The 23,300-nt window shown below is 52.5% G+C and overlaps 1 protein-coding gene across 8 annotated transcripts in view; it reads left to right on the plus strand.

Moving 5' to 3' along the window:
- Positions 1–12,478, plus strand: part of LOC144951377 (histone deacetylase 4-like) — a 262,255-nt gene extending 249,777 nt beyond the window's left edge. For all 8 annotated transcript variants that reach the window (XM_078881609.1, XM_078881610.1, XM_078881611.1 and 5 more), the window contains 10 exons: positions 1,584–1,691; positions 2,728–2,783; positions 3,992–4,079; positions 6,063–6,182; positions 6,848–6,945; positions 7,573–7,691; positions 8,791–8,924; positions 9,561–9,645; positions 10,686–10,851; positions 11,916–12,478. In XM_078881609.1, the coding sequence (XP_078737735.1) occupies positions 1,584–1,691; positions 2,728–2,783; positions 3,992–4,079; positions 6,063–6,182; positions 6,848–6,945; positions 7,573–7,691; positions 8,791–8,924; positions 9,561–9,645; positions 10,686–10,851; positions 11,916–11,955 (1,014 nt within the window). In that variant the 3' untranslated portion in view covers positions 11,956–12,478. The remainder of the gene's footprint in view (positions 1–1,583; positions 1,692–2,727; positions 2,784–3,991; positions 4,080–6,062; positions 6,183–6,847; positions 6,946–7,572; positions 7,692–8,790; positions 8,925–9,560; positions 9,646–10,685; positions 10,852–11,915) is intronic.
- Positions 12,479–23,300: the final 10,822 nt, after the last annotated feature.

The following is a 23,300-nucleotide window of genomic DNA, read 5'->3' on the forward strand; positions in this document are numbered from 1 at the left end:
CACCACCGCATGCCACACCACCGCGTGCCACACCACCGCTGGCCACACCACCGCATGCCACACCACCGCGTGCCACACCACCGCGTGCCACACCACCGCATGCCACACCACCGCATGCCACACCACCGCGTGCCACACCACCGCGTGCCACACCACCGCGTGCCACACCACCGCATGCCACACCACCGCATGCCACACCACCGCATGCCACACCACCGCTGGCCACACCACCGCTGGCCACACCACCGCGTGCCACACCACCGCTGGCCACACCACCGCATGCCACACCACCGCATGCCACACCACCGCGTGCCACACCACCGCTGGCCACACCACCGCGTGCCACACCACCGCGTGCCACACCACCGCTGGCCACACCACCGCATGCCACACCACCGCGTGCCACACCACCGCTGGCCACACCACCGCGTGCCACACACCCGCGCCCCCTGAGGGTTCGCCACCTCGCCTGGTATACAGGAGGTCGTGGGTTCTATCCTGACCCTGACACTGCCTGCTGTATATTTGGAGTTTGTGTGTTCTCTCTCTCTCTGATCTCGAGGTCGTGTGGATTTTTCTCCGGGTCCTCCGGTTTTTCCCTACACATTTTGAATCGACATCGCGCGTTCAAAGTTGAAGATGACAAGCCGCTTCGTTTGCAGCCAGGTTGCTTCTGAAAGAGAGCTACATGGCTCAGTGGGCCCTACCTGGTCGAATAAAACAAAGTTTCGTAAACAGTTTAGTATGCGCGTCGTCCTTTTATAGTCGGAGGCAAAGGTGAAAGCGCAGCGCTGAGAAACGCTCCACTCACGCCGCTATTTGTGGGCAGAAGAGCCTCCACTGGAGGGAGCTCTAGTCAAGCAAGAGCTCTCTAGTCGAGGAAACGCCAGGGGGGGGCGGAGGCCGGCAATGTTTTTCTGGCGGCCACGGAAATTCCACATTCCCATGGCGAAGGCCGTCTTCTCTCTACGGCGATTGTTGAAATAACCTCTCCTGAAATTGTACTCATTTTATCGATCCCAGAGAGGATGATGAGCGGATGGAGTGGATGCTCGTGTGGAACCGGGCGGGGGACCCCGTTAATGTAAACAGCTGTTTTGCCAAGCGAGCTTTGAGATTTTTTGAACCCAAAAAACAAACGAAATTGTCACCCGGGATCGGATTTCCCACGAGCGGCAATGGGGCCCGCCGTCGTCGTGAATCGTCAGCGCGGCCGGGACGGACGCACGGACGGACTCGCGCACGAACGGGCGGTTGGACGCACAGACGGTCACACGGATGGATGGACGGACACACGGACGAGTGGATGGATGCACGGACGGGTGGATGGATGCACAGACGGACACACGGATGGATGGATGGACACACGGACGGGTGGATGGATGCACGGACGGGTGGATGGATGCACAGACGGACACACGGATGGATGGATGGACACACGGACGGATACACGAACGGGCGGATGGACGCACAGACGGACACACGGATGGATGGACGGACACACGGACGGGCGCGTGGACGCACGAACGGACACACGGGCGGGCGTGTGGTTGACCTTGCGGGCGTGGCTGTGGCTGTGCCAGGTGGACAGTGACACCATCTGGAACGAGCTGCACTCGTCGGGAGCGGCACGCATGGCGGCCGGCTGCGTCACCGAGCTGGCGTACAAGGTGGCGGCCGGGGAGCTCAAGGTGCCAGCGAGTATCGCCTGTGTCTCTTCGTGTGTGTGTGTGTGTTATGCTGTCAGGGTGTGTGTGTGTTACTCTGTGGGGAGCGGTAGTGTAGCGGTTAGCGCTAAGCTGCGCTACAAACCAGGCGACCTGGGTTCGATTCCCGCTCACGGCCGACACTAGTGATGATTATCTGAACCGGTCCTGGGCCTCCCTTAGGTCGACTCAGCCTCAAATGAGTACCTTGTGCAGTATGTAAACATCGCCACTGGGGAGACAAAGGCGGTCGGGCATGGTGCTAGTCACCCACCCCCTCGTGTACCATTCCGTCTTTCAAAGGTGCTCGCTAAGAGCACTTGCCCCTCCAGTCTGTTAAGGCTATATGGGGGATCTTTGTCTTTGTTACACTGTCAGAGTTTGTGTGTGTGTGTTACGCTGTCTGGGTGTGCTTGTTCTACTGTCAAGGTATGTCTCTTTGTGTGTGTGTGTGTTTTGCACTGTCAGAGTGTGTGTGTGTGTGTGCGTGTGTGTTACACTCTCAGGGTGTGTGTGTGTGTTCTGCACTGTCAGAGTTTGTGTGTGTTACACTATCTGGGTTTGTGTGTGTGCCGTGCCGGCCTTCATAAGTGCTACTCGCTAACAGCACTTGCCCCAACAGTCTGTTAAGGCTATACAAGGGGATCTTTATCTTTGTGTTATACTGTCAGTGCCTGTGTGTTCACACTGTCAGTCGGCGTCTGTCGTTTCCTCCGACGTGCAAAACTACTGAGAAATTGGCCATAGAACCCAGAACCGAGCAGGTGTTGCGGCCTCACAAACCTCTTGCCCCCCATCTTTCGCTCGCTCGCTCACTCTCTCTGTGTGTGTGTGTGCACGAGTCCGCGTGGAAATCTGTACGTTTGAGTGTGGCGACATTCAACGTTTCAAAGCGCAGTTTGTGCGTTTGTCGCCGCCGAAACGTTCCCCAGTGCTCCGCGTAGTTCTAATCGGTTGCTGCTGCTGCGTTCGTTGTTGTCGTCGTCATCGTCGTCATTTGTTGTTGTTGTTCTTTTTTTAGAATGGGTTCGCGGTGGTGAGGCCTCCCGGGCACCATGCCGAGGAGTCGATCGCCATGTAATTATCACGCCCCTCGCCGACACTCGCCCACGTTTTGCCCGCCTCGCGTACCAGAGGGAAGGACAGCGAGGGGGGTGGGGGGTGGGCGCCTCGTGTTGTGCAGCAAATAATAATAATAAGACCGACAGACCGGTTCTCTTGCGCGTCACGTCGACGGCGAAGAACCCGTCAGACAAAGACGGTTCGCCGCGTAGCGCAGCGCTCCCGCGGCCGCCTGGAACCGCTCTTCTTACCGATGTTAGGAAGCCGCTGAGAACTATGCACTTTTAAATCTTCATCTAGATTGAAAACACGCTTCTGGAGAACTGCTTTTGGTGTTTAATGTAGTGAATAATTTTGCTGTGGCTGTTCCACTTGATGACGGAAGCTTGTGTTGCCTCCGAAACGTCGTGATTTAAGGTAGTTTTATTTATTATTATTTTAATTATTCATCTACGTGACTTTATCGAAAGAACCAAAGAGTATGGATCCTTGCAGTCACGGAAACTTCAAATCTAGAATTAGACGTTTAGATTTCTTAGAGTATTTGGCAGAGGTGTGGACTCGAGTCATGTGACTTGGACTCGAGTCAGACTCGAGTCATGAATTTGATGACTTGCGACTCGACTTGGACTTGCATAACAATGACTTTGTCCCACCTATGAGATGTGGACTCGAGTCATGTGACTTGGACTCGAGTCAGACTCGAGTCATGAATTTGATGACTTGCGACTCGACTTGGACTTGCATAACAATGACTTTGTCCCACCTATGAGATGTGGACTCGAGTCATGTGACTTGGACTCGAGTCAGACTCGAGTCATGAATTTGATGACTTGCGACTCGACTTGGACTTGCATAACAATGACTTTGTCCCACCTCTGGTATTTGGCAGCTGCTATAAATTTGCACGTGATAAGCCACTTCGTTGAGCTATCGTTTGTGATAGCCAGGTCGCGCCCGAAAAATAATCTAATGGCTCAGTGGGCGTTACCTGGTGAAAATAAGATAACAACATTTTCGTTATTTACTTAACCTGTCCTATACTTTGCACTCCTTTCGTGTTTTTCGTATTGTTCGTTGTCGTAACGCTCTCACCCCGCGGCCCCCGGCTGGACATCTGTGATTAAAGATCCTTGACAGCCCATCGCGGATTCCCTCCTGCTGTCTGGACGGCGCTTTCCGATTCTGAGCGACGCGCGCGCGGCCTGCTCTGTCCTCCGCAGGGGATTCTGTTTCTTCAACTCGGTGGCGATCGCCGCCCGCGTGCTGCAGCAGAAGCTCAACGTGAAGAGGGTGCTCATCGTCGACTGGGTGAGTTCGGCAACCGGCCGATCCAGCTCCCAAAGAGAAAGGTTCCCCCCCCATCTCCACCCCCGTGTGTAGCCTGCGACGGACTGTTGGGGCGAAGTTCCGTTAGCGAGCGGCGCCTATGAAGGCCGGCGCGGCACATGGGAAGCGTGGAGGGGGGGTGGCCAGCACCACGCTCAGTTGCTGAGCCGACTTGAAGGATGCCCAGAGCCGGTTTAACTAATCATCGCTGGTGCTGTCCGTGAGCGGGACTCAAACTCTGGTTTGCCGGGTTTGTAACACGGTGTGCTAACCACTGCGCCACCGCTCCAGCGCACAGATCCAGCATGAGCCATTCCGGCTCGCTCACTCACTTGATACGCACACAGCCATGCACACTCACTCGCACACAGGCATGCACACACACTCGCACACAGGCATGCACACTCACTCGCACACAGGCATGCACACTCACTCGCACACAGGCATGCACACTCACTCGCACACAGGCATGCACACACACTCGCACACAGGCATGCACACTCACTCGCACACAGGCATGCACACTCACTCGCACACAGGCATGCACACTCACTCGCACACAGGCATGCACACTCACTCGCACACAGCCATGCACACTCACTCGCACACAGGCATGCACACTCACTCTCACACAGGCATGCACACTCACTCGCACACAGGCATGCACACTCACTCGCACACAGCCATGCACACTCACTCACACACAGGCATGCACACTCACTCGCACACAGGCATGCACACTCACTCGCACACAGCCATGCACACTCACTCACACACAGCCATGCACACTCACTCGCACACAGGCATGCACACTCACTCTCACACAGGCATGCACACTCACTCGCACACAGGCATGCACACTCACTCGCACACAGGCATGCACACTCACTCGCACACAGGCATGCACACTCACTCGCACACAGCCATGCACACTCACTCGCACACAGGCATGCACACTCACTCTCACACAGGCATGCACACTCACTCGCACACAGCCATGCACACTCACTCGCACACAGGCATGCACACTCACTCTCACACAGCCATGCACACTCACTCACACACAGGCATGCACACACACTCGCACACAGGCATGCACACTCACTCGCACACAGCCATGCACACTCACTCTCACACAGGCATGCACACTCACTCACACACAGGCATGCACACTCACTCTCACACAGGCATGCACACTCACTCGCACACAGGCATGCACACTCACTCGCACACAGGCATGCACACTCACTCGCACACAGCCATGCACACTCACTCGCACACAGGCATGCACACTCACTCGCACACAGGCATGCACACTCACTCTCACACAGGCATGCACACTCACTCGCACACAGCCATGCACACTCACTCGCACACAGCCATGCACACTCACTCGCACACAGGCATGCGCACTCACTCGCACACAGGCATGCACACTCACTCGCACACAGCCATGCACACTCACTCGCACACAGGCATGCATACTCACACATAGACACGAAGATCCCCGCATAACCAGGCCTTAGTTTCAGCCGGTTCTGTCCGGTTCGGCATTCCCGGAAAAATATTTACACACCACATCCGGTAAACCTCTCTTTATAGCTGCAAGCTGCTAAGTCACTTGCCTGTTCAAGCCTAGCAGCAACCTGGACGCTATTCGGGTCACCTTTCCCGCACTTCACCGCCTGCCGGCAACCGACGTCGTCCCGAATTCTCCACCGTCGCGGGCTGCCACCCACACACCCCGAACTCTGCCGGGCGGGCGCCTTGCGATTCAAAACCCTTGCCCGCCCAACGTAGGACACCCCGCCCCCCCTCCTCCAGGCAGACTCTTAACACGCCGCGCCAACCCTCGTCTGCGGACGGACGCGTAGGCGTTTCGCCGGGTCGGCCGCGAACGGGGCACCCGGATAGCGGACGGGACGGCCGAGGGGAGTGACGCTCGCCGCCGTTTTGTGCCCGCAGGACGTCCATCACGGAAACGGGACGCAGCAAGCGTTTTACAGCGATCCCAGCGTCCTCTACATCTCCCTGCATCGGCACGACGAGGGCAACTTCTTCCCCGGCAGCGGAGCCGCTGACGAGGTGCGAAGGCTCTCCACCGCGTCTGCTGTCGCTCGTCAACGCTCGCCCGCTTGGGCGTTCAAAACACTCGCCCCACTGATGATTAAAACACTCACCACTGACGATTAAAACACTCACCACTGGCATTCAAAAGACTCAGCACTGACGATTAAAATACTCACCGCTGACGATTAAAACACTCACCACTGACGTTTAAAACACTCACCACTGACGTTTAAAACACTCACCACTGAAATTAAAACACTTACCACTGACGATTAAAACACTCACCACTGACTATTAAAACACTCAACACTGACATTTGAAGCACTCACCACTGAAATTCAAAACACTCACCACTGACGATTAAAACACTCACCACTGACGTTTATAACACTCACCCCACAACACAGTCATCATAAACATAGCCCCAAGAGGATACAATAGACAACATTTCGGGCAATGGCCCTTCTCTATAGTACACAAATAGAGAGGTCAGAGAGTTACTGTGGATAATAAGAGTCGCTATTTGTCGTCGTTAAGATCATCACCACCACCGCTACTACCGTTACCGCCACCACCACTCTCACCACCACCGTTGCTGCTACCACCACTAGCGCCACCACCACTACCGCTCGCCCTCTTGCCGGGGTCTCTGACCACCTCATGGCCGTGCCCTTGCGCAGGTGGGCGTTGGTGCGGGCGAGGGCTTCAACGTGAACATCGCGTGGACGGGCGGCCTCAGCCCCCCCATGGGGGACGCCGATTACCTGGCGGCGTTCAGGTAACGCTCGCCCCCCGCAGCGGCCGTCTCGGGCACCACCCCCTGCCCCCGCACCGCCCCCATACGGCAACTATGCACGGCGCTTGCGATGATCGGACGGTGGTTAAACTATAAGTTGTATTTTACCAGGTAAGGCCCCCACTTAGCAATGTACTGTGTAGCTCGTTTTCAGAAGCGACCTGGCCACAAATGATAGCCCAACGAAGTGGTTTATTGTCATGTTGAAATGTTTACCAGCAGCCAAGTGCTCTAAACGCGTGACGTTGATTCTAAATGTGGAGGGAAAATCCGGAGGACCTGGGAAAAATCCACGCGACCACAGGGAGAGAGACACGCAAACTCCAAATATACAGCAGGCGTCAGGGACGAGATCGAACCCACGACCTCCTGTACACCAGGCGAGGTAGTTAACATCTCTTAGCCACCGTGATGATGATGATGATGATCAGAGAGAGACACGCAAACTCCAAATCTACAGCCGCAGGTGTCAGGGTCGGGATCGAACCCACGACCTCCAGCACCACGATGTAAGTTGTTGTTGAACGACTGAATCTGGCCGTGACCCCCCCCTAAGCGTGGCTTGTTGTTTGTCTGTCGCGTCATGTGTTGCGCCCCCCCCCCCCCCAGGTCGCTGGTCATGCCCATCGCGAACGAGTTCTCCCCGGACGTGGTGCTCGTGTCCGCCGGCTTCGACGCCGTCGAGGGCCACCCGGCGCCGCTCGGCGGGTACAACGTCACCGCCAAATGTACGTGCCACGCTCGCACGCGACGCCTGCCGTTGGCGCGGTCCGTCGCGTTACTTATCGCGTCGCTTGGCGTGGTGATTGTTTTTTGTCGGTAATCAACAAGCAGCTGCAGCAGCAGCAGCAATATCATCATTATCATCAGTTGCAGCAGCCAATATCAGATGACGTAGAATCAGCAGCAGCAGGGACATCATTGTAATTTGAAACAACAGCAGTATCATCTTGGTTCTTTCGGTAAAGTCACGTAGAAGGGAAATAATAAAATAAGAAAAATAAAACATAATAAAAGAAAATATTTTTATTATATTATTACTTCTCTTCTACGTGACTTTACCGAAAGAACCAAGAAGATTAATCCCTGCAGTCACGAAAGCTTTAAATAGAAACAGTAGTATCATTATCGGGAACCACAGAAGCAATATCAGCAGCAACAGCAGCAATATCATCATCATCATCATCAGTTGCAGCAGCCAACATCAGACGACATAGAATCCTCAGCAACAACAGCAGCAGGGGACATCGTTATAATTTGAAACAACAGTAGAATCATCATCGGCAGCAGCAGCAGAAGCAATATCAGCAGCAGCAACGATGTCAACAGCCAGATCGTCTTCGTCATCATCACCCGCTGTGATCAATGCCGCTACAATCGGTGCTCATCGACACCATTTCCGTAGTCGTCGGCAGTGGCGTTGAGGTTCGGCGTCGCCGCCACGCGCCGCCCGCCAGAGCCAGCGGCGAGGGGTCAACCTCGTCGAGCGGTGTTCTTCGTTGCCAGGCCCGCGGGCCACTGGCGGCCACTGGTAGCCTTTAGTGCGGCCCTCTCACGTGCACCCCCCCGACAATACACACAAACACCCCCATCATCATCTGTCAAATCCCCATTCGTTTCAAATTCCGCCGTTCTCTTACTGACGATGTCTTATCGGCGAAAGTGTCCCCCGCCCCAACCCACCCCTCTGAAAATGAGTGAAGGACACTGCCGGAGACGCTCGATAGATGCAGCAAGAGGGGACTTGTCCCTCCCGCCCATTTCACCACTCGGCCGCTCTCTCCTCACCCACCCACTCCTCACCCCCCCACCGCCCACCCCCTCCAGGCTTCGGCTATCTGACGCAGCAGCTGATGACGCTGGCGGGCGGCCGCGTGGTGCTGTCGCTGGAGGGGGGGCACGACCTCACGGCGATCTGCGACGCGTCCGAGGCCTGCGTCTACAGCCTGCTGGGCAGCGAGGTGAGCAGGCGTCGTAACCTCCCCGCTCGTGCGAGCCGGTGGGGTGGGGTGGCGGTGGGTGGGGTGGGTGGGGTGGTGGCGGGGGTGGCACTCACCCTCGCCTGTATTCACATCAGACCACCGTTGGAACGGTGTTGATCACAGCGGGTGACTATGACCACGCTGCACGGTGGTCTACGTATGGTGTGAAAGAAGTTTAACGTACATACACACTTTCGATTTAAAGCTTTCGTGACTGCAGGGATTCATCTTCTTGGTTCTTTCGGTAAAGTCACGTAGAAGGGAAGTAATAAAATAATAAAAATAAAACATAATAAAATAATATAATAAAATAATTCTCACGACGTTTCGGCCACAACGCAAGCAGCCGTCCTCAGTTGAAGACCAGGTCTGTCGGGGAGACAGCGTCTGAAGAGGTACATAGACGCGTCAAGGTGCTGCTCTGCGTCGTGCCTGCTTGCGCTCACGTTGGCGCTAGTAGCCTCCGCTGTTTACTTTCGTCTATCCTAGTTCTCGGTCATGTGTTTTTGATGTACGTACGTGGAACTTCCAATTCGCACACCGTACGTAGCCAGGCGTGCTAAGCGGAGGTGCGGATGTGAAGTAAGCGTCCGTGCCGGTGCGCGCGTGGAACAGATGGAGCCTCTGTCCCAGGAGGTCGTTCAGAAGAGACCGAACCCGAACGCCGTGGCGTCGCTCGAGCGCGTCATCCAGATTCAGAGTGAGTGCACCCAGCCACACTCCCCCTGCACGCACAAAGACAAAGATCCCCCGTGTAGCCTTAACAGACTGTTGGGGGCAAGTGCTGTTAGCGAGTGGCGCTTATGAAGGCCGGCACAGCACATGCACCAATACACACGCACACACCAATACACACGCACCAACACACACGCACCAACACACACGCACCAATACACACGTACACACCAATACACACGCACACACCAATACACACGCACCAATACACACGCACCAACACACACGCACCAACACACACGCACCAACACACACGCACCAACACACACGCACCAACACACACGCACCAATACACACGCACCAACCAATACACACGCACCAATACACACGCACCAACCAATACACACGCACCAATACACACGTACCAACCAATACACACGCACCAATACACACGCACACACCAACACGCACACCAATACACACGCACGGACAAACACACACGCACACACCAACACACACTGACCAATACACACGCACACACCAACACACACACCAATACACACCAACACGCATCAACACACACCAATACACACACTAACACACACACACCAACACACACGCACACACCAACACACACACCAGCACACACCAACACACCAATACACACGCACCAATACACACGCACACACCAACACACACGCACACAACCGCCCCCACACATTACCACTAGACACCTAGACCAGGTAACCACCAGGAGGGGTTCCTCGGGACGCAGGTCGCCCACCACTGGTGGCGGTGGCGAGCGCCTCGCGCACGCCCCAATGCCTCCGCGTCTGACTGATCCACCAACCCCCCCCCACAACCTCCCCGTGTGAAGTTCGTAATGGACACAGCGCGCACACCTGGCTGACCCGGCTCGAGCCAGCACTCGCTCCGAGAGCCCCTCTGGCCACGCTGACGCAGTCTCCTCCGTGTTGTGTGTGTCTGCGCGTGTGTGTGTCTACGCGCACGTGGGCGCGTCTGTGCGTGCGCCAATGCGTGCGTCTGTGCGCTGCGTGCACACAGGCAAGTACTGGCGCTGCCTGCAGAGGCTGGCGCCCACGGTGGGGTTGTCGTTGCTGGAGGCGCAGAAGCACGAGAAGGAGGAGACGGAGACTGTGACCGCCATGGCCTCCCTCTCCGTGGACGCCACGCAGGTGGCCGCCGACACCGCCGCCGCCGACGACAAGAGGTGAGCTGTCCTTGCGTTCGTTCAGTCCTTCCGTTCGTTGAGGCCTTCCTTCATTCCTTCATTCCTTCATTCCACGAGACCCGGCCACGATGCGACGTCACGATGCCCTGCCGATGCAGGTGTGTTCCAGACGTGCGGTGGTGGCGGCGGCGCGCGCGGTGGGGTAAAAACGTGGGTGACGCGAGAGCCTCTTTCAAGACGTCCGATCGGCGTGGAAGAGTAGACCAAATACCCTGTAGAGCCCCCTCTAGTGGGGTGGCGGGGGGCGTCCCTTCCGCCAGCGGTGTGCAGATACTACGATGATATTCTCACAACGCCGGACGTTTTGGCTGCGTGGTGGGTCCCAATGTTTGTTTGTTGTTGGCATTTGGAGGCCTGTCCAGAGGGGAAGCTTGACGGCTCTCAAACCCATATTTTTGTCTCCTGTAAACCCCCCCCCGTTGTTGAATTTAGTTTCCACTGAGTTTACCCCCACCCTCCCCCCACACACCGTGATCTGACCCATCGTGGTTCTGAGAAATACATGCATGAATAATGAACGTCAATATATGAACCAATTGTCCATTTTGTGAGGGATCCCTAACTAGGTGCTAACTGCAAGCGAATAAAAAACATTAATTCAACGGACGCTCTGCACGCGTGATGTAATTTGTCCGCGCTCGCTGCTTACTCTGGGAAACCCTGGGTTACCATATGCATTAAAATTCTACCGTAGTTATTTTACATGGGCAGATTCGTACAACGTGATTATTCACCAACGACTCTCGCGCATGATATCACGTCACGCATTTATAAATCGTCTCACGTGTACCCCGTTGGGGCATTGCCACGTAACCCCCCCTTGTGGGGGTCCACGTACCCCCCCTACCTCGCCCACCCCCCGCTTGAGAACCACGGCCGTAGAAGAACGAGCGTCGTCGCCACAATCAACGACGCGCAACATCGTCGTCGAGAATCGCTCTCCTCTCGCGATTCCCAACGCTCTCTCTCGCGCGATTCTCCCCCCTTCTCTCGCGATTCCAACCTCTCCTCTCGCGTGTGTCCACCTCCTCCTCCCCCTCTAGGCCGGTGGAGGAGCCCATGGAAGAGGAGCCGGCGATGTAAGCGACGGACCCGGTGCGTTTGGATTGCGGCCGGCACGGCTCGCTCCACCGAGCGTTTGGCAGCGTCATCCCAACCCTCCCCGCCCTCCTCCCCCCACCACCCCCCCCCGCTGACGGTGGGGGTCAGGCGATCTTCGGAAACGATGGGGGGAGGGGGGGGGGCGTGCGTGCGTGCACCCGGCGACAGTCGCTCCGTGTGTGTCCGTACGATGGTGCGGCCCAACGGCTCGGCCGGAGGATGGGCCGCGCGACGCGGGCGCGACGCGATTATCCGACCCCCCCTCCCACCGGTCGCTCGCTAGAGCCGTGTCCTAGAACGAGTCTGTTGATCGCCGTTCCTTTCCTCTCGTTGAGACTTTTTTTTACACATGCCTTCATCTGTTTTGTTGTATAGGGTTTCCTTAGCAGGCCAATTTCTTGAGCTTAAGAGTATAAGTCGTTGGCGGCAAAACGACCGAGACACTTTTTTTTTCATACTGTATAAAATCGAGTTCGTTCCTTTTTTAAAGTTGTTGTTGTTTTTGTTGGGGGTGCGGGGCTGGGCGGGGCGGGGCGTGGGGGTCTCGGGGGGGGGGGGTCCCGGGGGGGTCCCGGGTGGGTCGGGCGCGCGTGGCGCAGGGGGGGGGGGGTCTCAGAGCGACGATGGGAAGCGGTCGTGCGCGTGAATGCTCTCGGGGGGGCGACATCGTCGTCCGGTCGATGCGCTCTCGGGGCGGCGTGGAAGTCAAACTTCCGAGGAGTGCCTTTTTTGAGACGGTAATGTCTGCGTTGACACTGCCTCGCTGAACGCCGATTTAAAATGCGTCGTCTTGGACAGAGGACACACGCCGCACCCTCTCCGCTTTGTCGTTGTTACCGTGTGTTATTTTGAATTCCTTTAACGCTCCAGAATCACCAGCAATTGTTCTTATTCTGTTCCAAAGTAGGCTTTTGTAAGAATGACACAAAATGCAAAGTATGTTTGTTTAAAGTAGATTGTGTTCTCTGTGTATTCCTCATCTTAGCAGGGTTAAGCTTGGGTAACGGTGATCTTTTTTTAAATGAGATATGTTTTACTCTCTTTTGCAGGTCCTACTTGCCTGGGTATTGGTATTAACATTTAACAGTTTCACTCTTTTTGTATGCTACTTATATTTGATCTATTTATTCCTTTTCCTTTCGATTTTAAGAAATAAAACACCGTACTTCAGAGTATTTTTCCTTTTCTTGCAAAATGTTTATATCTTGCTCAAATAGGAAGAGACGTAAACAAATAATTACATTTTGTTTATAACGTACATGCGTTGAATGACCAAGAAAATATCGCTGAGAGCTGTATACCATATTGATACCTTAGTGGGTAAGGTTTACAAAAAACTGAGTTGTCTTCCCCCCCCCCCCCCCCCCTCGTGTTCTCGCTGTTGTACATTTCTTTCTTAAGTAGTTCACAACGTTTTAAATCCCGGGCTCACGTGCACGTGTGTTGGTGTGTACGTACGTGCGTCGAACTTCTTTCGCACCGTACGTAGCCAAGCGTGCTCATCGCAGGTGTATATAACAGGGCAGCGGCGGCGTGGCGACCGCAGCATCGGTGAGGATCGGTATCTGAACTTCACCCGGTCACGCCCCCTAGGTCAACTGGGCCTGAAACGACCACCGTTGGTGGTGGTGATGGTGATGGTTACGGTTATCGGCAGCAGCAATGGGGGAATGATGTGTGTGGTCTTTGCCCTGGACACAACAACACGTGTGCCGTTCCGGCCTCAATGTGCTCACCGTGACCACCGCCTCTTTGCCCCGGCGCCTGTAATAAGGATAACCAGGATTTTCTTTTTTATATATATATATTTATGTATATACATGCATATTCATATAGAGCACACACGTTATTGCTGGATGTGTCGGTGGTGTCGTGGGCTTTCATGAATACGCTTTGAGGTTTATCTCCGTTACGTGTGTGTACGGCACAGTGGCATCTGAATTCCAAATCCACAGTTTCGATTTAATTCTCGCAACTTGTGTTCCTCCCGGCCATTCCTGAAGGCCACGCACAAAAAGCCTCTCTCTCTCTCTTGTAAAATAAGGTCCTTTCGTTTATCTGTTTTATTTTTACACGATAGTAGCAGGAATCAAAGCTACTACACCCGATCCCGTTCATTTACCGTTGCCTCTACGAAAGTGTGCGCCCCACGAGTTTTGCGGGAAACGCACACACGCACGCACGCACACGCACGCACGCGCGCACACACGCACGCGCACATTCACCCACACGCATGCACGCTGCTCAGCGCGTGTCGCTTAGCATAGACCGCGAGCCGGCCGAAAGCGCGGGTTCACTGTCAGAACCTTTATTTATACTGGAGAAATCTGATGAGCTGCAAAGCTCTTTCATTTGTCACAGATGTCCAGTACAGTTACGTCAACGCGCTAAACGTCAATCGACCACGGACCGCGTCCGTGGCGGCCAACGCTCTGCCGCGGTCGGCACGGCGACCGCCTCCATCCTCCTGTCAAACCCCATCTTCCTTTTTTTGCAAACGGTAAACGTCGAAGTTTGTGGCATTAACCAAAATTAGCGAGTCCTACTGTATTTAGTTTTTGCGTCATTCAACACCGCACGGTTTAACAATCAAAAGGTTTCCTCGGCAAGAGGAGGCCTTCTCTTAATGGGTTACGCGTGGGGGGGGGGGGGGCATCTAGATTTGAGAAGCGGTCACTTAAGTTTTCTAAATCTGAAAGAAAAAAAATGTACTGCCCCCGTCACCATTAAAATCGATGTCACCGAACTTTTTTTTTCTTTTGCGTGCGCGTGTCGTACGGTTTTTCCGCATCGAGCTGCGATCATCTCGCGGTTTCGGACGGAGTACAGCGACGGGCGTGAGAGGGGGAACGCGCGAGGTGGTTTTAAAAAAAAAAACATTTCTCACCGATGTTTCCGATTGGGCGGCAATAAAACTAACTTTTGTTGTGCGTTTTTGGCAGCAGATGAGAGCCGGTTGCGGCGTGCCCAGCAAGTGAGGCATTTTAAGTCCCCCACGGGGGGAGTTTTCTAACCTACCCATGGACCCGTTACTCTACGCTGAGAATGGATGGCGAAAACGACGCGTTTGTTTTCCTTCTGTTCACCGATGACAGACTTAATTCTATAGGAAGCAGTCGTGGATATGAAACATATTGTTTTAAGAGGTATTTTTGAAAGAATATATATTTTGAAAGTTGATGATGATGATGATAATTAAAAAGAGGTTGTAATGTGTTGTGTAAAAAAATACCAAAAACTAAAAAAAACACCCTCGTTTCACAAAATCTTTAACGGTGTCCAAATTCGAGCGTTACGTCACTTGATTACACTGTACTTATTGCAAACCGTGCCCGCGTTCTGCCGGGAAACATCCTCTCAGTCACAACCAAAAGACTCTTACATTCTGTGTGCGCTGAGCTGATGCTATAGGCTTGGGGTAATTTTAACTTGTTTAGTCTGTCCGATTAAAATGTTGGTGTTTTACTGTGTTTTCAAACTGTATCTTTCTTTTTTTTTCTTTTCTATCCCACAAGTTTGCTCGTTTTGTAAACTGTAAAACGACCCGATTGTTAACGATTAAAATTTTTATTTTCAATGTAATTGCTTCATCGCCGTTTCGTGTTCACCGCGTTGGTTGTTTGCCCATTGCCTTGCGTAGCTTCTGACGGTCGCTGTGTCCACTTAAAGTAACCCCGACCGCGTCCGGGTACACTTGAGCTGACATCGTCTTGCTCGGTTGGTGGATTGCGCGCACGGGGAATAGGGGAGGTTGTTGCAGAGCGCTCTGTCTCTCTCTCTCTGCGGAGTCGGACTTGCGCACGCTGGAATGTGTGTCGGAGATGGTGTCCTTTAAAATGGGAAGTGATCCGTTACGCAGGTGACTTGCCGGGCCTGGCAGTCGTGTCAACTCGGTGATGTAAGTGCTCGCGCTCTAAACTTGCGTTGCCTCATTCGAACAACGTTCGGAGAAGCTGGGGGGGGGGGGGGGAGCCTTGTGTTTTTGAATAACACATTTGCATTCTAACTGGCTTCTTTAAGAAGACGTTGGCTCGAAGCTTGTCATTAAAAGGAACGCTGAAAAATCTGTCGTCAAAACGTCACAACGTGATCTGATGTGGACAATTTCACGACGGGTAAAAAAAAAAAGCGAAACGGTCTTTCTCAAAGGTGAATTAAAATAGTTGCGAGTTGCTGGTGCGGTGAATCCCGGACGTCGGGTGCTCAAGCGCCGGATTTTAACGGAGGCCTATCCGAGAGGGAGGATCGGCGTTCGAAATCGCCGCGTGTACATAATTCCGCTTGCGTGTAAAGCAAATAGATTGTATGTTGAGAATCACTTGACACGTTTCTGGGATGCTGTTCTCTTGCGTCGGTCCGTGCCCCCCGCTGCAGTGCCGAGGGCTGGTCGGCTCAACGTAATTCCCAACCGGATCATTTTATGCAATAATGCGCCCTGTACTTAATGCACACATTCTATTTTGCTACACTCCTATCAAGGCGACGTCGAGGAATATTTTCTTTCTCCTTAAAATGCGCGGAGGCAGCCTCTCGGTGTCCGTCACGTCCGAGTTAAAGATTCGCGCGCGTTTGCGTCCGTTTTCTGTTCTGCACGTTGAAAATAAAACGAAACGGAAAAAACTGAAATCCGTCGGCAGATCAAGTTCAAGCTCGCTACCCGTGGCGCTCCATCTGTCAAACGTCTCGTGCGCCCTTGGCGCCAACACTCAAAAAGCTTTCGAGAATTCTAGATTTGAAGTTTTCGTGACTGCAAGGATCCATACTCTTTGGTTCTTTCGGTAAAGTCACGTAGGTAGAAAATAAAATAAGAAAATTAAATAAGCTAATAAAATAAAATAAAAATGTAGTTATTTTTGGTTTATTCATTTTAAAATTAAATAAACTAATAAAAATTTTAAAAAAATTTAGTTATTTTTATTTTATTTTCACCTACGTGACTTTACCGAAAGAACCAAAGAGTAAGCATTCGCGAAGCGCGACAGTGAGTGAGCTCTGCCAGAGTGCTTGTAAACAATCGTAGCTCTTGACTTAAAGCTTTCGTGACTGCAGGAATTAATCTTCTTTGGGTCTTTCGGTAAAGCCACGTAGATAGAAAAAAAAGAATAAAAATATCACGACGTTTCGATCGCAACACGAGCAATCGTCATCAGGTCATCAGGTGACAATTGCTTTTGTTGCGATCGAAACGTCGTGATATTTTTATAATTTTTTCTATCTACGTGGCTTTACCGAAAGACCCAAAGAATTTTCAATTTCACGTTATCTCGCCGTTCGCTGCGTGCGACAAAGCGAAAGTTTTTATCTCGTCCGCGATGTCCGGTGTGGAGCGGGCCGCCCGCGCGCGAGATTGACGCACCCGGCGGAAGAGTTTCCACCTCGCGGCGTCTGTGCCAGAGGTCGCAAACGAGTTTTGATTCCTTACCCGTACCCGGCCGCACCAGGGTCGCAAATGGGTAACCGTACCCGTACCCGGCCGGGTAGGGTATGGATATCGGGTACCCGGTTGCGACCTCTGGTCTGTGCCAGCGAAAGGGGGCGTCGGGCCGATAAAGCTGCCGTCTCGTTTTGAGTCCATGTCCAGTTTTACAAAGCCCCAGCCTGTGTGGGGGTGCAGCTGCTGCGGCGTTCTGCTCGTTGTTCAACCCGTCGCGGTCGAACCGTTCTCTGCACTGCCAGGTCTGCCCTGTCCGTCCTCTCTCCCAAAGAAATGATGCGAGTCGCAACGTCATTTAAAGTTACGTGACCAGGTTATCGAACGTTTCTGGCCTGAAAATTCTGAAATCGGCATCTGCCGAGCGTTTTGGGGTGTTCGCGTATAAAAATAACTGTCCTGGCCGCCGATGCGGTAACGAATTTATCTTGCGATGAAAATTGTGGTCACAGTCGCCGCCCCACGGCATTTCATTTTCCACGGCATTCTTTTGCAACGTGAGACTTGCGCTGTGCTCGTTAGCGCGGTGCCCTTCTTTGGCCACTTGAATTTAATCTCAATATAAAATGTAACGTTTTGTGACTTGGATCCGTTTAAAATTTGTGAATGTGCAGAGGATTAATTTGAGAGAGGGTCGCTGATCCAACCGCTGCTAAACTAGAAATCATCTTCATTATGCTGACATCTAAATTCATGTCCTACAAGACCACCAATTGGCACCACGGGCTAATTGTGTTCCTGCGTTAGAGTATGCCTCCCACACGCCACTCTCACCGAACGATGATTTGTTCCACTTTTTAAACGTCCACTTAGTGGTAATAATACCGGCTAATTTCAATTTATTTGGCCGATACTTGCATTGGCAGTGGTGTGCACAAGCGCACAAACACACACACAAAAACCTCAACGCATTCGTCAATAACGCCTTTGCCTTAAAAGCCAAAATATATAACAGACGACGTTTCGGGCAGTGAGCCTTCTTCACATCCGAGGCCACAGAGAGAGACACCTCCGGTCTCTCTACGGCTCATTTCGAAATGCCACCACCGGTGATCGGCCGTCGTTCACCGTTACTCGACACATCATCATGCATGTGACCGGACGGCGCGTTATGGACGGTGGCACACTTGTTCTTTGGTTCTTTCGGTTAAGTCACGTCTAAAGATAAAATAATAAATTAAAATAATAGCTACGTAAGATTGGGTGGCACACTTGCGTTCTTGGCCCTGATCAAGGCCCACGGCCCGACTCGTTTGCCCAGCGTTGGTACTGACGCCCCGTGACGATCTCGTCGTGTTCCCCGTTTAACTTTTAACTCGTCGACACGAGTCGCATGTCCGCGGTTGCTCTTGCAGAAGCTCCGCTAACTGCGTGTCCCCCCCCTCCCCACTTAATAATGGACGCAGGCTGGCCCCTTCCTACCAATCGGAACTTTTCGGCGATCGATTTACAAAGGCGGTCGGTTCTTCTTCTTGGTTCTTTCGGTAAAGTCACGTAGAATGGAAATAATAAAATAATAATAAAACATAATAACATATGTTTTATTTATTTTGTATTTTATTATTTCCATTCTACGGTAAAATAAAACAATAAAATAAATGTAAAAATGTTTTATTTTATTATTTCCATTCTACGTAAAAATAAAACATAAAACAAATGTTTATTTTATTTTAGTATTTCCATTCAACGTAAAAATAAAACATAATAAAATATATATATATTTTTTTTTATTATTTCCATTCTACGCGACTTTACCGAAAGAACCAACAAGATGAATCCCTGCAGTCACGAAAGCTTTAAATCGAAATTTAGCGGTCTGTTCTGTTCGTCGTGTGGCTCGATGGACGCATCTTACTCGAGTTGCGAAAGTTTAAAAAAAAATTGGTTCAAAACCAACGGCGCGGGGTTTTAATCGGACGGCGACATTCTCGCTTGCGGCAAAGCTAAAAAAAAAGTTTGGCCGGTGACCTTGAAATGCGTGTTTCTCCTGAGTCTTGCCTTGTTCCACACAATGAGTGTTTCGTCTCTTCAAGCGCAGCCTCGGTGTGGAAGAGGGTGGCCTCTCAAACCGTGTTACGTTCGCGTAATCAAAAGGCGGAGAGCAATCGGACGTTCATAAGTGCTTTTCGAATCGGCGGATGGATGTAAAAACAAAAACGTTTTCAATGTAGAAAGCAGGTGATTGTGCGCGGTAAGCAGAGGATGGGAAACGGTATTAAGCACACAGAACAGCAATATGGATGCGTACCTTGTGCGTGAGAAAGCGCCTCGCTGCGGGCGTTGTGATGAGTGTGTGCTGGTGGGCCCTTGCGTGGACCCAGCCGTGTGGCGTGGTTGTCTTATCGATGTCTCGGGCGAGTGGCCTTTTTGCCGCGGCCGTCGCACGTTCAACGCGGAGAGGTCTGCTGTCACGTGTGGGCGGCTGTGGGAGCAACAGTACGGAGAGAGAACTCAACCCACCACCCCCCCCTCCCCACTCAGATCAGTCTCCCGTGATGTACAAAAGAAAATAAAAAAAGAAATATAATTTTTATCACGGTTTGGTGATTTTGTTCGTTGCTGCCACTTCATTCACCTCGCTGATCTCGTCACGGAGCATAAACCATCTTCACGCGAACTCCGCTCATCCTCGCAGCGGCAGTGGCTTTCGGCGGCTGGCCATCATGCTTTCAGTTGGGCTTCTGCGGCCGTCTGGAACGCTCTCTTCCTTCCGATATTAGGAAGCCACAGGGAGCGACGCACTTTAAAATCATCTACAGTGACAAACTCATTTCTTTAGAACTGCTTTTCGTGTTTAGTTTGTTGTCCTTCCCCCGTACTTCTGATTAACAGGGTTGGCTACGTACGGCGCGAAAGAAGTTCAACATACATTTTTGCATGGGTCACCTCATTCAGATTTGTATGGCGACTGCGTAGGTTTACACAGGTCGCGCTTGCCCGGTGCGTGCACCGTGTATTCGGGTTTGTTCCGGCTGTCGATCGGTATGTCCGACGTTCCGCTCCACATGCTGGGAGCTGAAGAAAGATCGGGTCTCTTGAAGTTCAAGTTCAAGTTAATGTATTAGGTATAGCCCTGTGAGCCATTCGGCTCTTGAATCGGGTGCAACCGCAACAAACAAAAAAATGAACAAAAAAACATCTTAAAGTGAATATGTGACTGAGTGCAAACAGAAATCCAAGAAAAGACAGCACAATATTGCAGAAAAAAACACCGTACACCAACGCTGTGTGCTTTCGTGACTGCAAGGATTCATAACTCTTAGGTTTTTGCAATCTGCACACGCGCAAGCGCACGTACACATACATTGAGATGTTGTCAATGAGTTGTTTAAACCCGTGGGAGCATACGGGAGAGCACCTGGCAGTGAACCCCACATCTGCGAGAGAGGCAACACACTACTGCGTACAGATGGAACAGACGGAGATGTATTCCACACTTGCCGTCTGCTGGTGAGCCACGGTATGGCACCTCAACTCCCGCGATAAGGGAGTTTTGCAGCGCGTGTGTGATCCAGCAACCCCTTGGTGCTGCTTCGGCGGTGCTGGACTACAGCCACGTGAATCGCGACTGCCCGGGAAATGTTGAACTCCCTGGGTCCCAGAGGTCGCAAACGGGTTTTGATTCCTTACCCGTACCCGGCCGCACCAAGGTCGCAAACGGGTACCCGTACCCGGCCGTACCCTACCCGTACCCGGCTGGGTACGGGTAGGGTACGGGTATCGGGTACCTGATTGCGACCTCTGGGATGAAGCCATGTTGCAGGCGCGGGTGGGTTGATTCTAGGAACTTGAATTGTGAGAAGAGACAAGACGTTGGGGAATGAGTGACAAACGGTGACTCACCAGTGACTCACGGCCTACTCGTACTCGTTCCCGGCCGCACCAGGGTCGCAAACGGGTACCCTTACCCGTACCCGGGCGGGTACGGGTATCGGGTAGGGTACGGGTATCGGGTACCCGGTTGCGACCTCTGCTGGGTCCTCGTTTGCTGTGCACTTCTAACGTTTTTTTGTGTGTGTCCATTTGTATAACTACACGCCTCATTGGAGCCAACCCTGGCCTCCCCCTACGCTCGCCCTCCTCCCATACCTACACTGACCGGCGTGGTGAAGTATGGTTACAAAAATAAATCCACCTGATAACTAAAATGCTAATTTGGGCCAATCTTGGCCTCCCCATGCCCTCGCCCCTCCTCCGCAACCCCCACGCTGACCAGTGTGGTGAAGTATGGTTAAACAACAACAACAACAACAACCCATACGTGGGTAACAGCGAAGAGGCAGAGGAGCGACCGCTCCAAGTTGGCACAGCGTGGGGGTGGTGGGGGGGGGTCCATAAATGACGTCACGCACCTGGGGGGGGGGGGTCAGACATTTGTGACGATGTGTGACGAGAGGGGGGGGGTTTGAGAAATGTGACGTCACATCAAAATGCGCAACTTTAAATAAATATAGACAACACGTTCTACTTAATTAAATAGACTTTTTAATACATTTTTCGCCTACAACATCAGAGTGCAGCGCCGCATTAAATACGCACTACAATGACAATAGTTTAAAGCGATTTGAAGCATGTTTTATGTTGGGGGGGGGGCAGAGCTTTGTGACGTCATATTTGAGGGGGGGGGGTCTGACTTTTTGTGACGCCGTGTGACGAGGGGAGGGGGGCGGTCAAAAATCGTCCAAAATTGCGTGACGTCATTTATGGACGGCCCCAAACGAGCCGAAACGGAGCGGCCAAAGAGCTGCAGGTTGCCGACTGCCCCTTCATCTCGGGTGTCGATTAGGATCTGTACCGGCAGAGGGCAGTCTCTAAGAGTCTAGGACTCGAGGGTTTAAGACACATGCAGTCCAATGCGTTTGTCGTTGCAGAGAACATTTAGACCGTCCCCAAATTGATTCGGTGGCTCATAATGTGGCCGTGTTAAGGTCCTAGGCCAGAACTGGGTCTGTATACAGACAGCGACCCCGAGATTAAACCAGGAGCGTGGTCTATGCCCGGTCATCTTTAACTCGATTTTATAATGTAAGGCCCGCGAAATCATTTGGTCTCTGGCCCTGCCAAGGCAACCGCAGGCGGGACTCGAAATTCAACAAATCGAGGAGCAAACCTGGAAAAGCAGTTGCGAGTAGCAGCTAACATCGTCAACACCAGCAGCTAACATCATCACACGCCTCGCCAGAGAGAAGCAGTTCCAGCCCTCGCATTAGGGGTGAGTTCAAATGTTTGGGCAAATATAACGGGTTATTTTTTTAGTTGATGATTTTGTATGGCCCGCGAATGATGTTATAAATATCCAAATGGCCCTTGGCAGAAAGAAGGTTCCCCATCTCTGCTTTGAACTAACAAATACGGTCCATGGGGATTTCACGGCCAATGATTATCACCCAAAATCCACCAAGATCATGAATGTGGACAACAAATGCGACAAAAGCTGAAAGTGTGGGGGAAAAAATCGCGGAATGTGGCTTGGACGTACGTTGAACTTCTTTCGCACCGTACGTAGCCAACCGTAGCTAATCGGCTTGCTTGAAGCTACGGGGAGAGATGCGGCATCACGTGGATCAGGAGACATGCAACCCAGAGGTCATCGCCACGCAACAGAGGTGGGCTTGCAAGACGTGGGTTGTTCGGAATGGCTCGCGATGGAATGGCAGCGAGAGGAGGAGAGAACGCATCGAAGAGGATGACCACCGCCACCGGCTTCACGGAGATGGAGCGTCGAGATGAGTGCATAGTTCATGTGCAGGAGATTGATTATGGCATAGCGATACTGATGCACTAAACCTTGAAAAAAAAATGACCAGGTGAAGGCCCACTGAGCTGTACATCTCTTTTTACTGGAAGGAACCCACTGGTTCCACCAGCCCACAGGGGATTATTGTGTCCGTCCGTC

This window comes from Lampetra fluviatilis, chromosome 62 (assembly GCF_964198595.1).
Source record: "Lampetra fluviatilis chromosome 62, kcLamFluv1.1, whole genome shotgun sequence".
NCBI lineage: Eukaryota > Metazoa > Chordata > Hyperoartia > Petromyzontiformes > Petromyzontidae > Lampetra > Lampetra fluviatilis.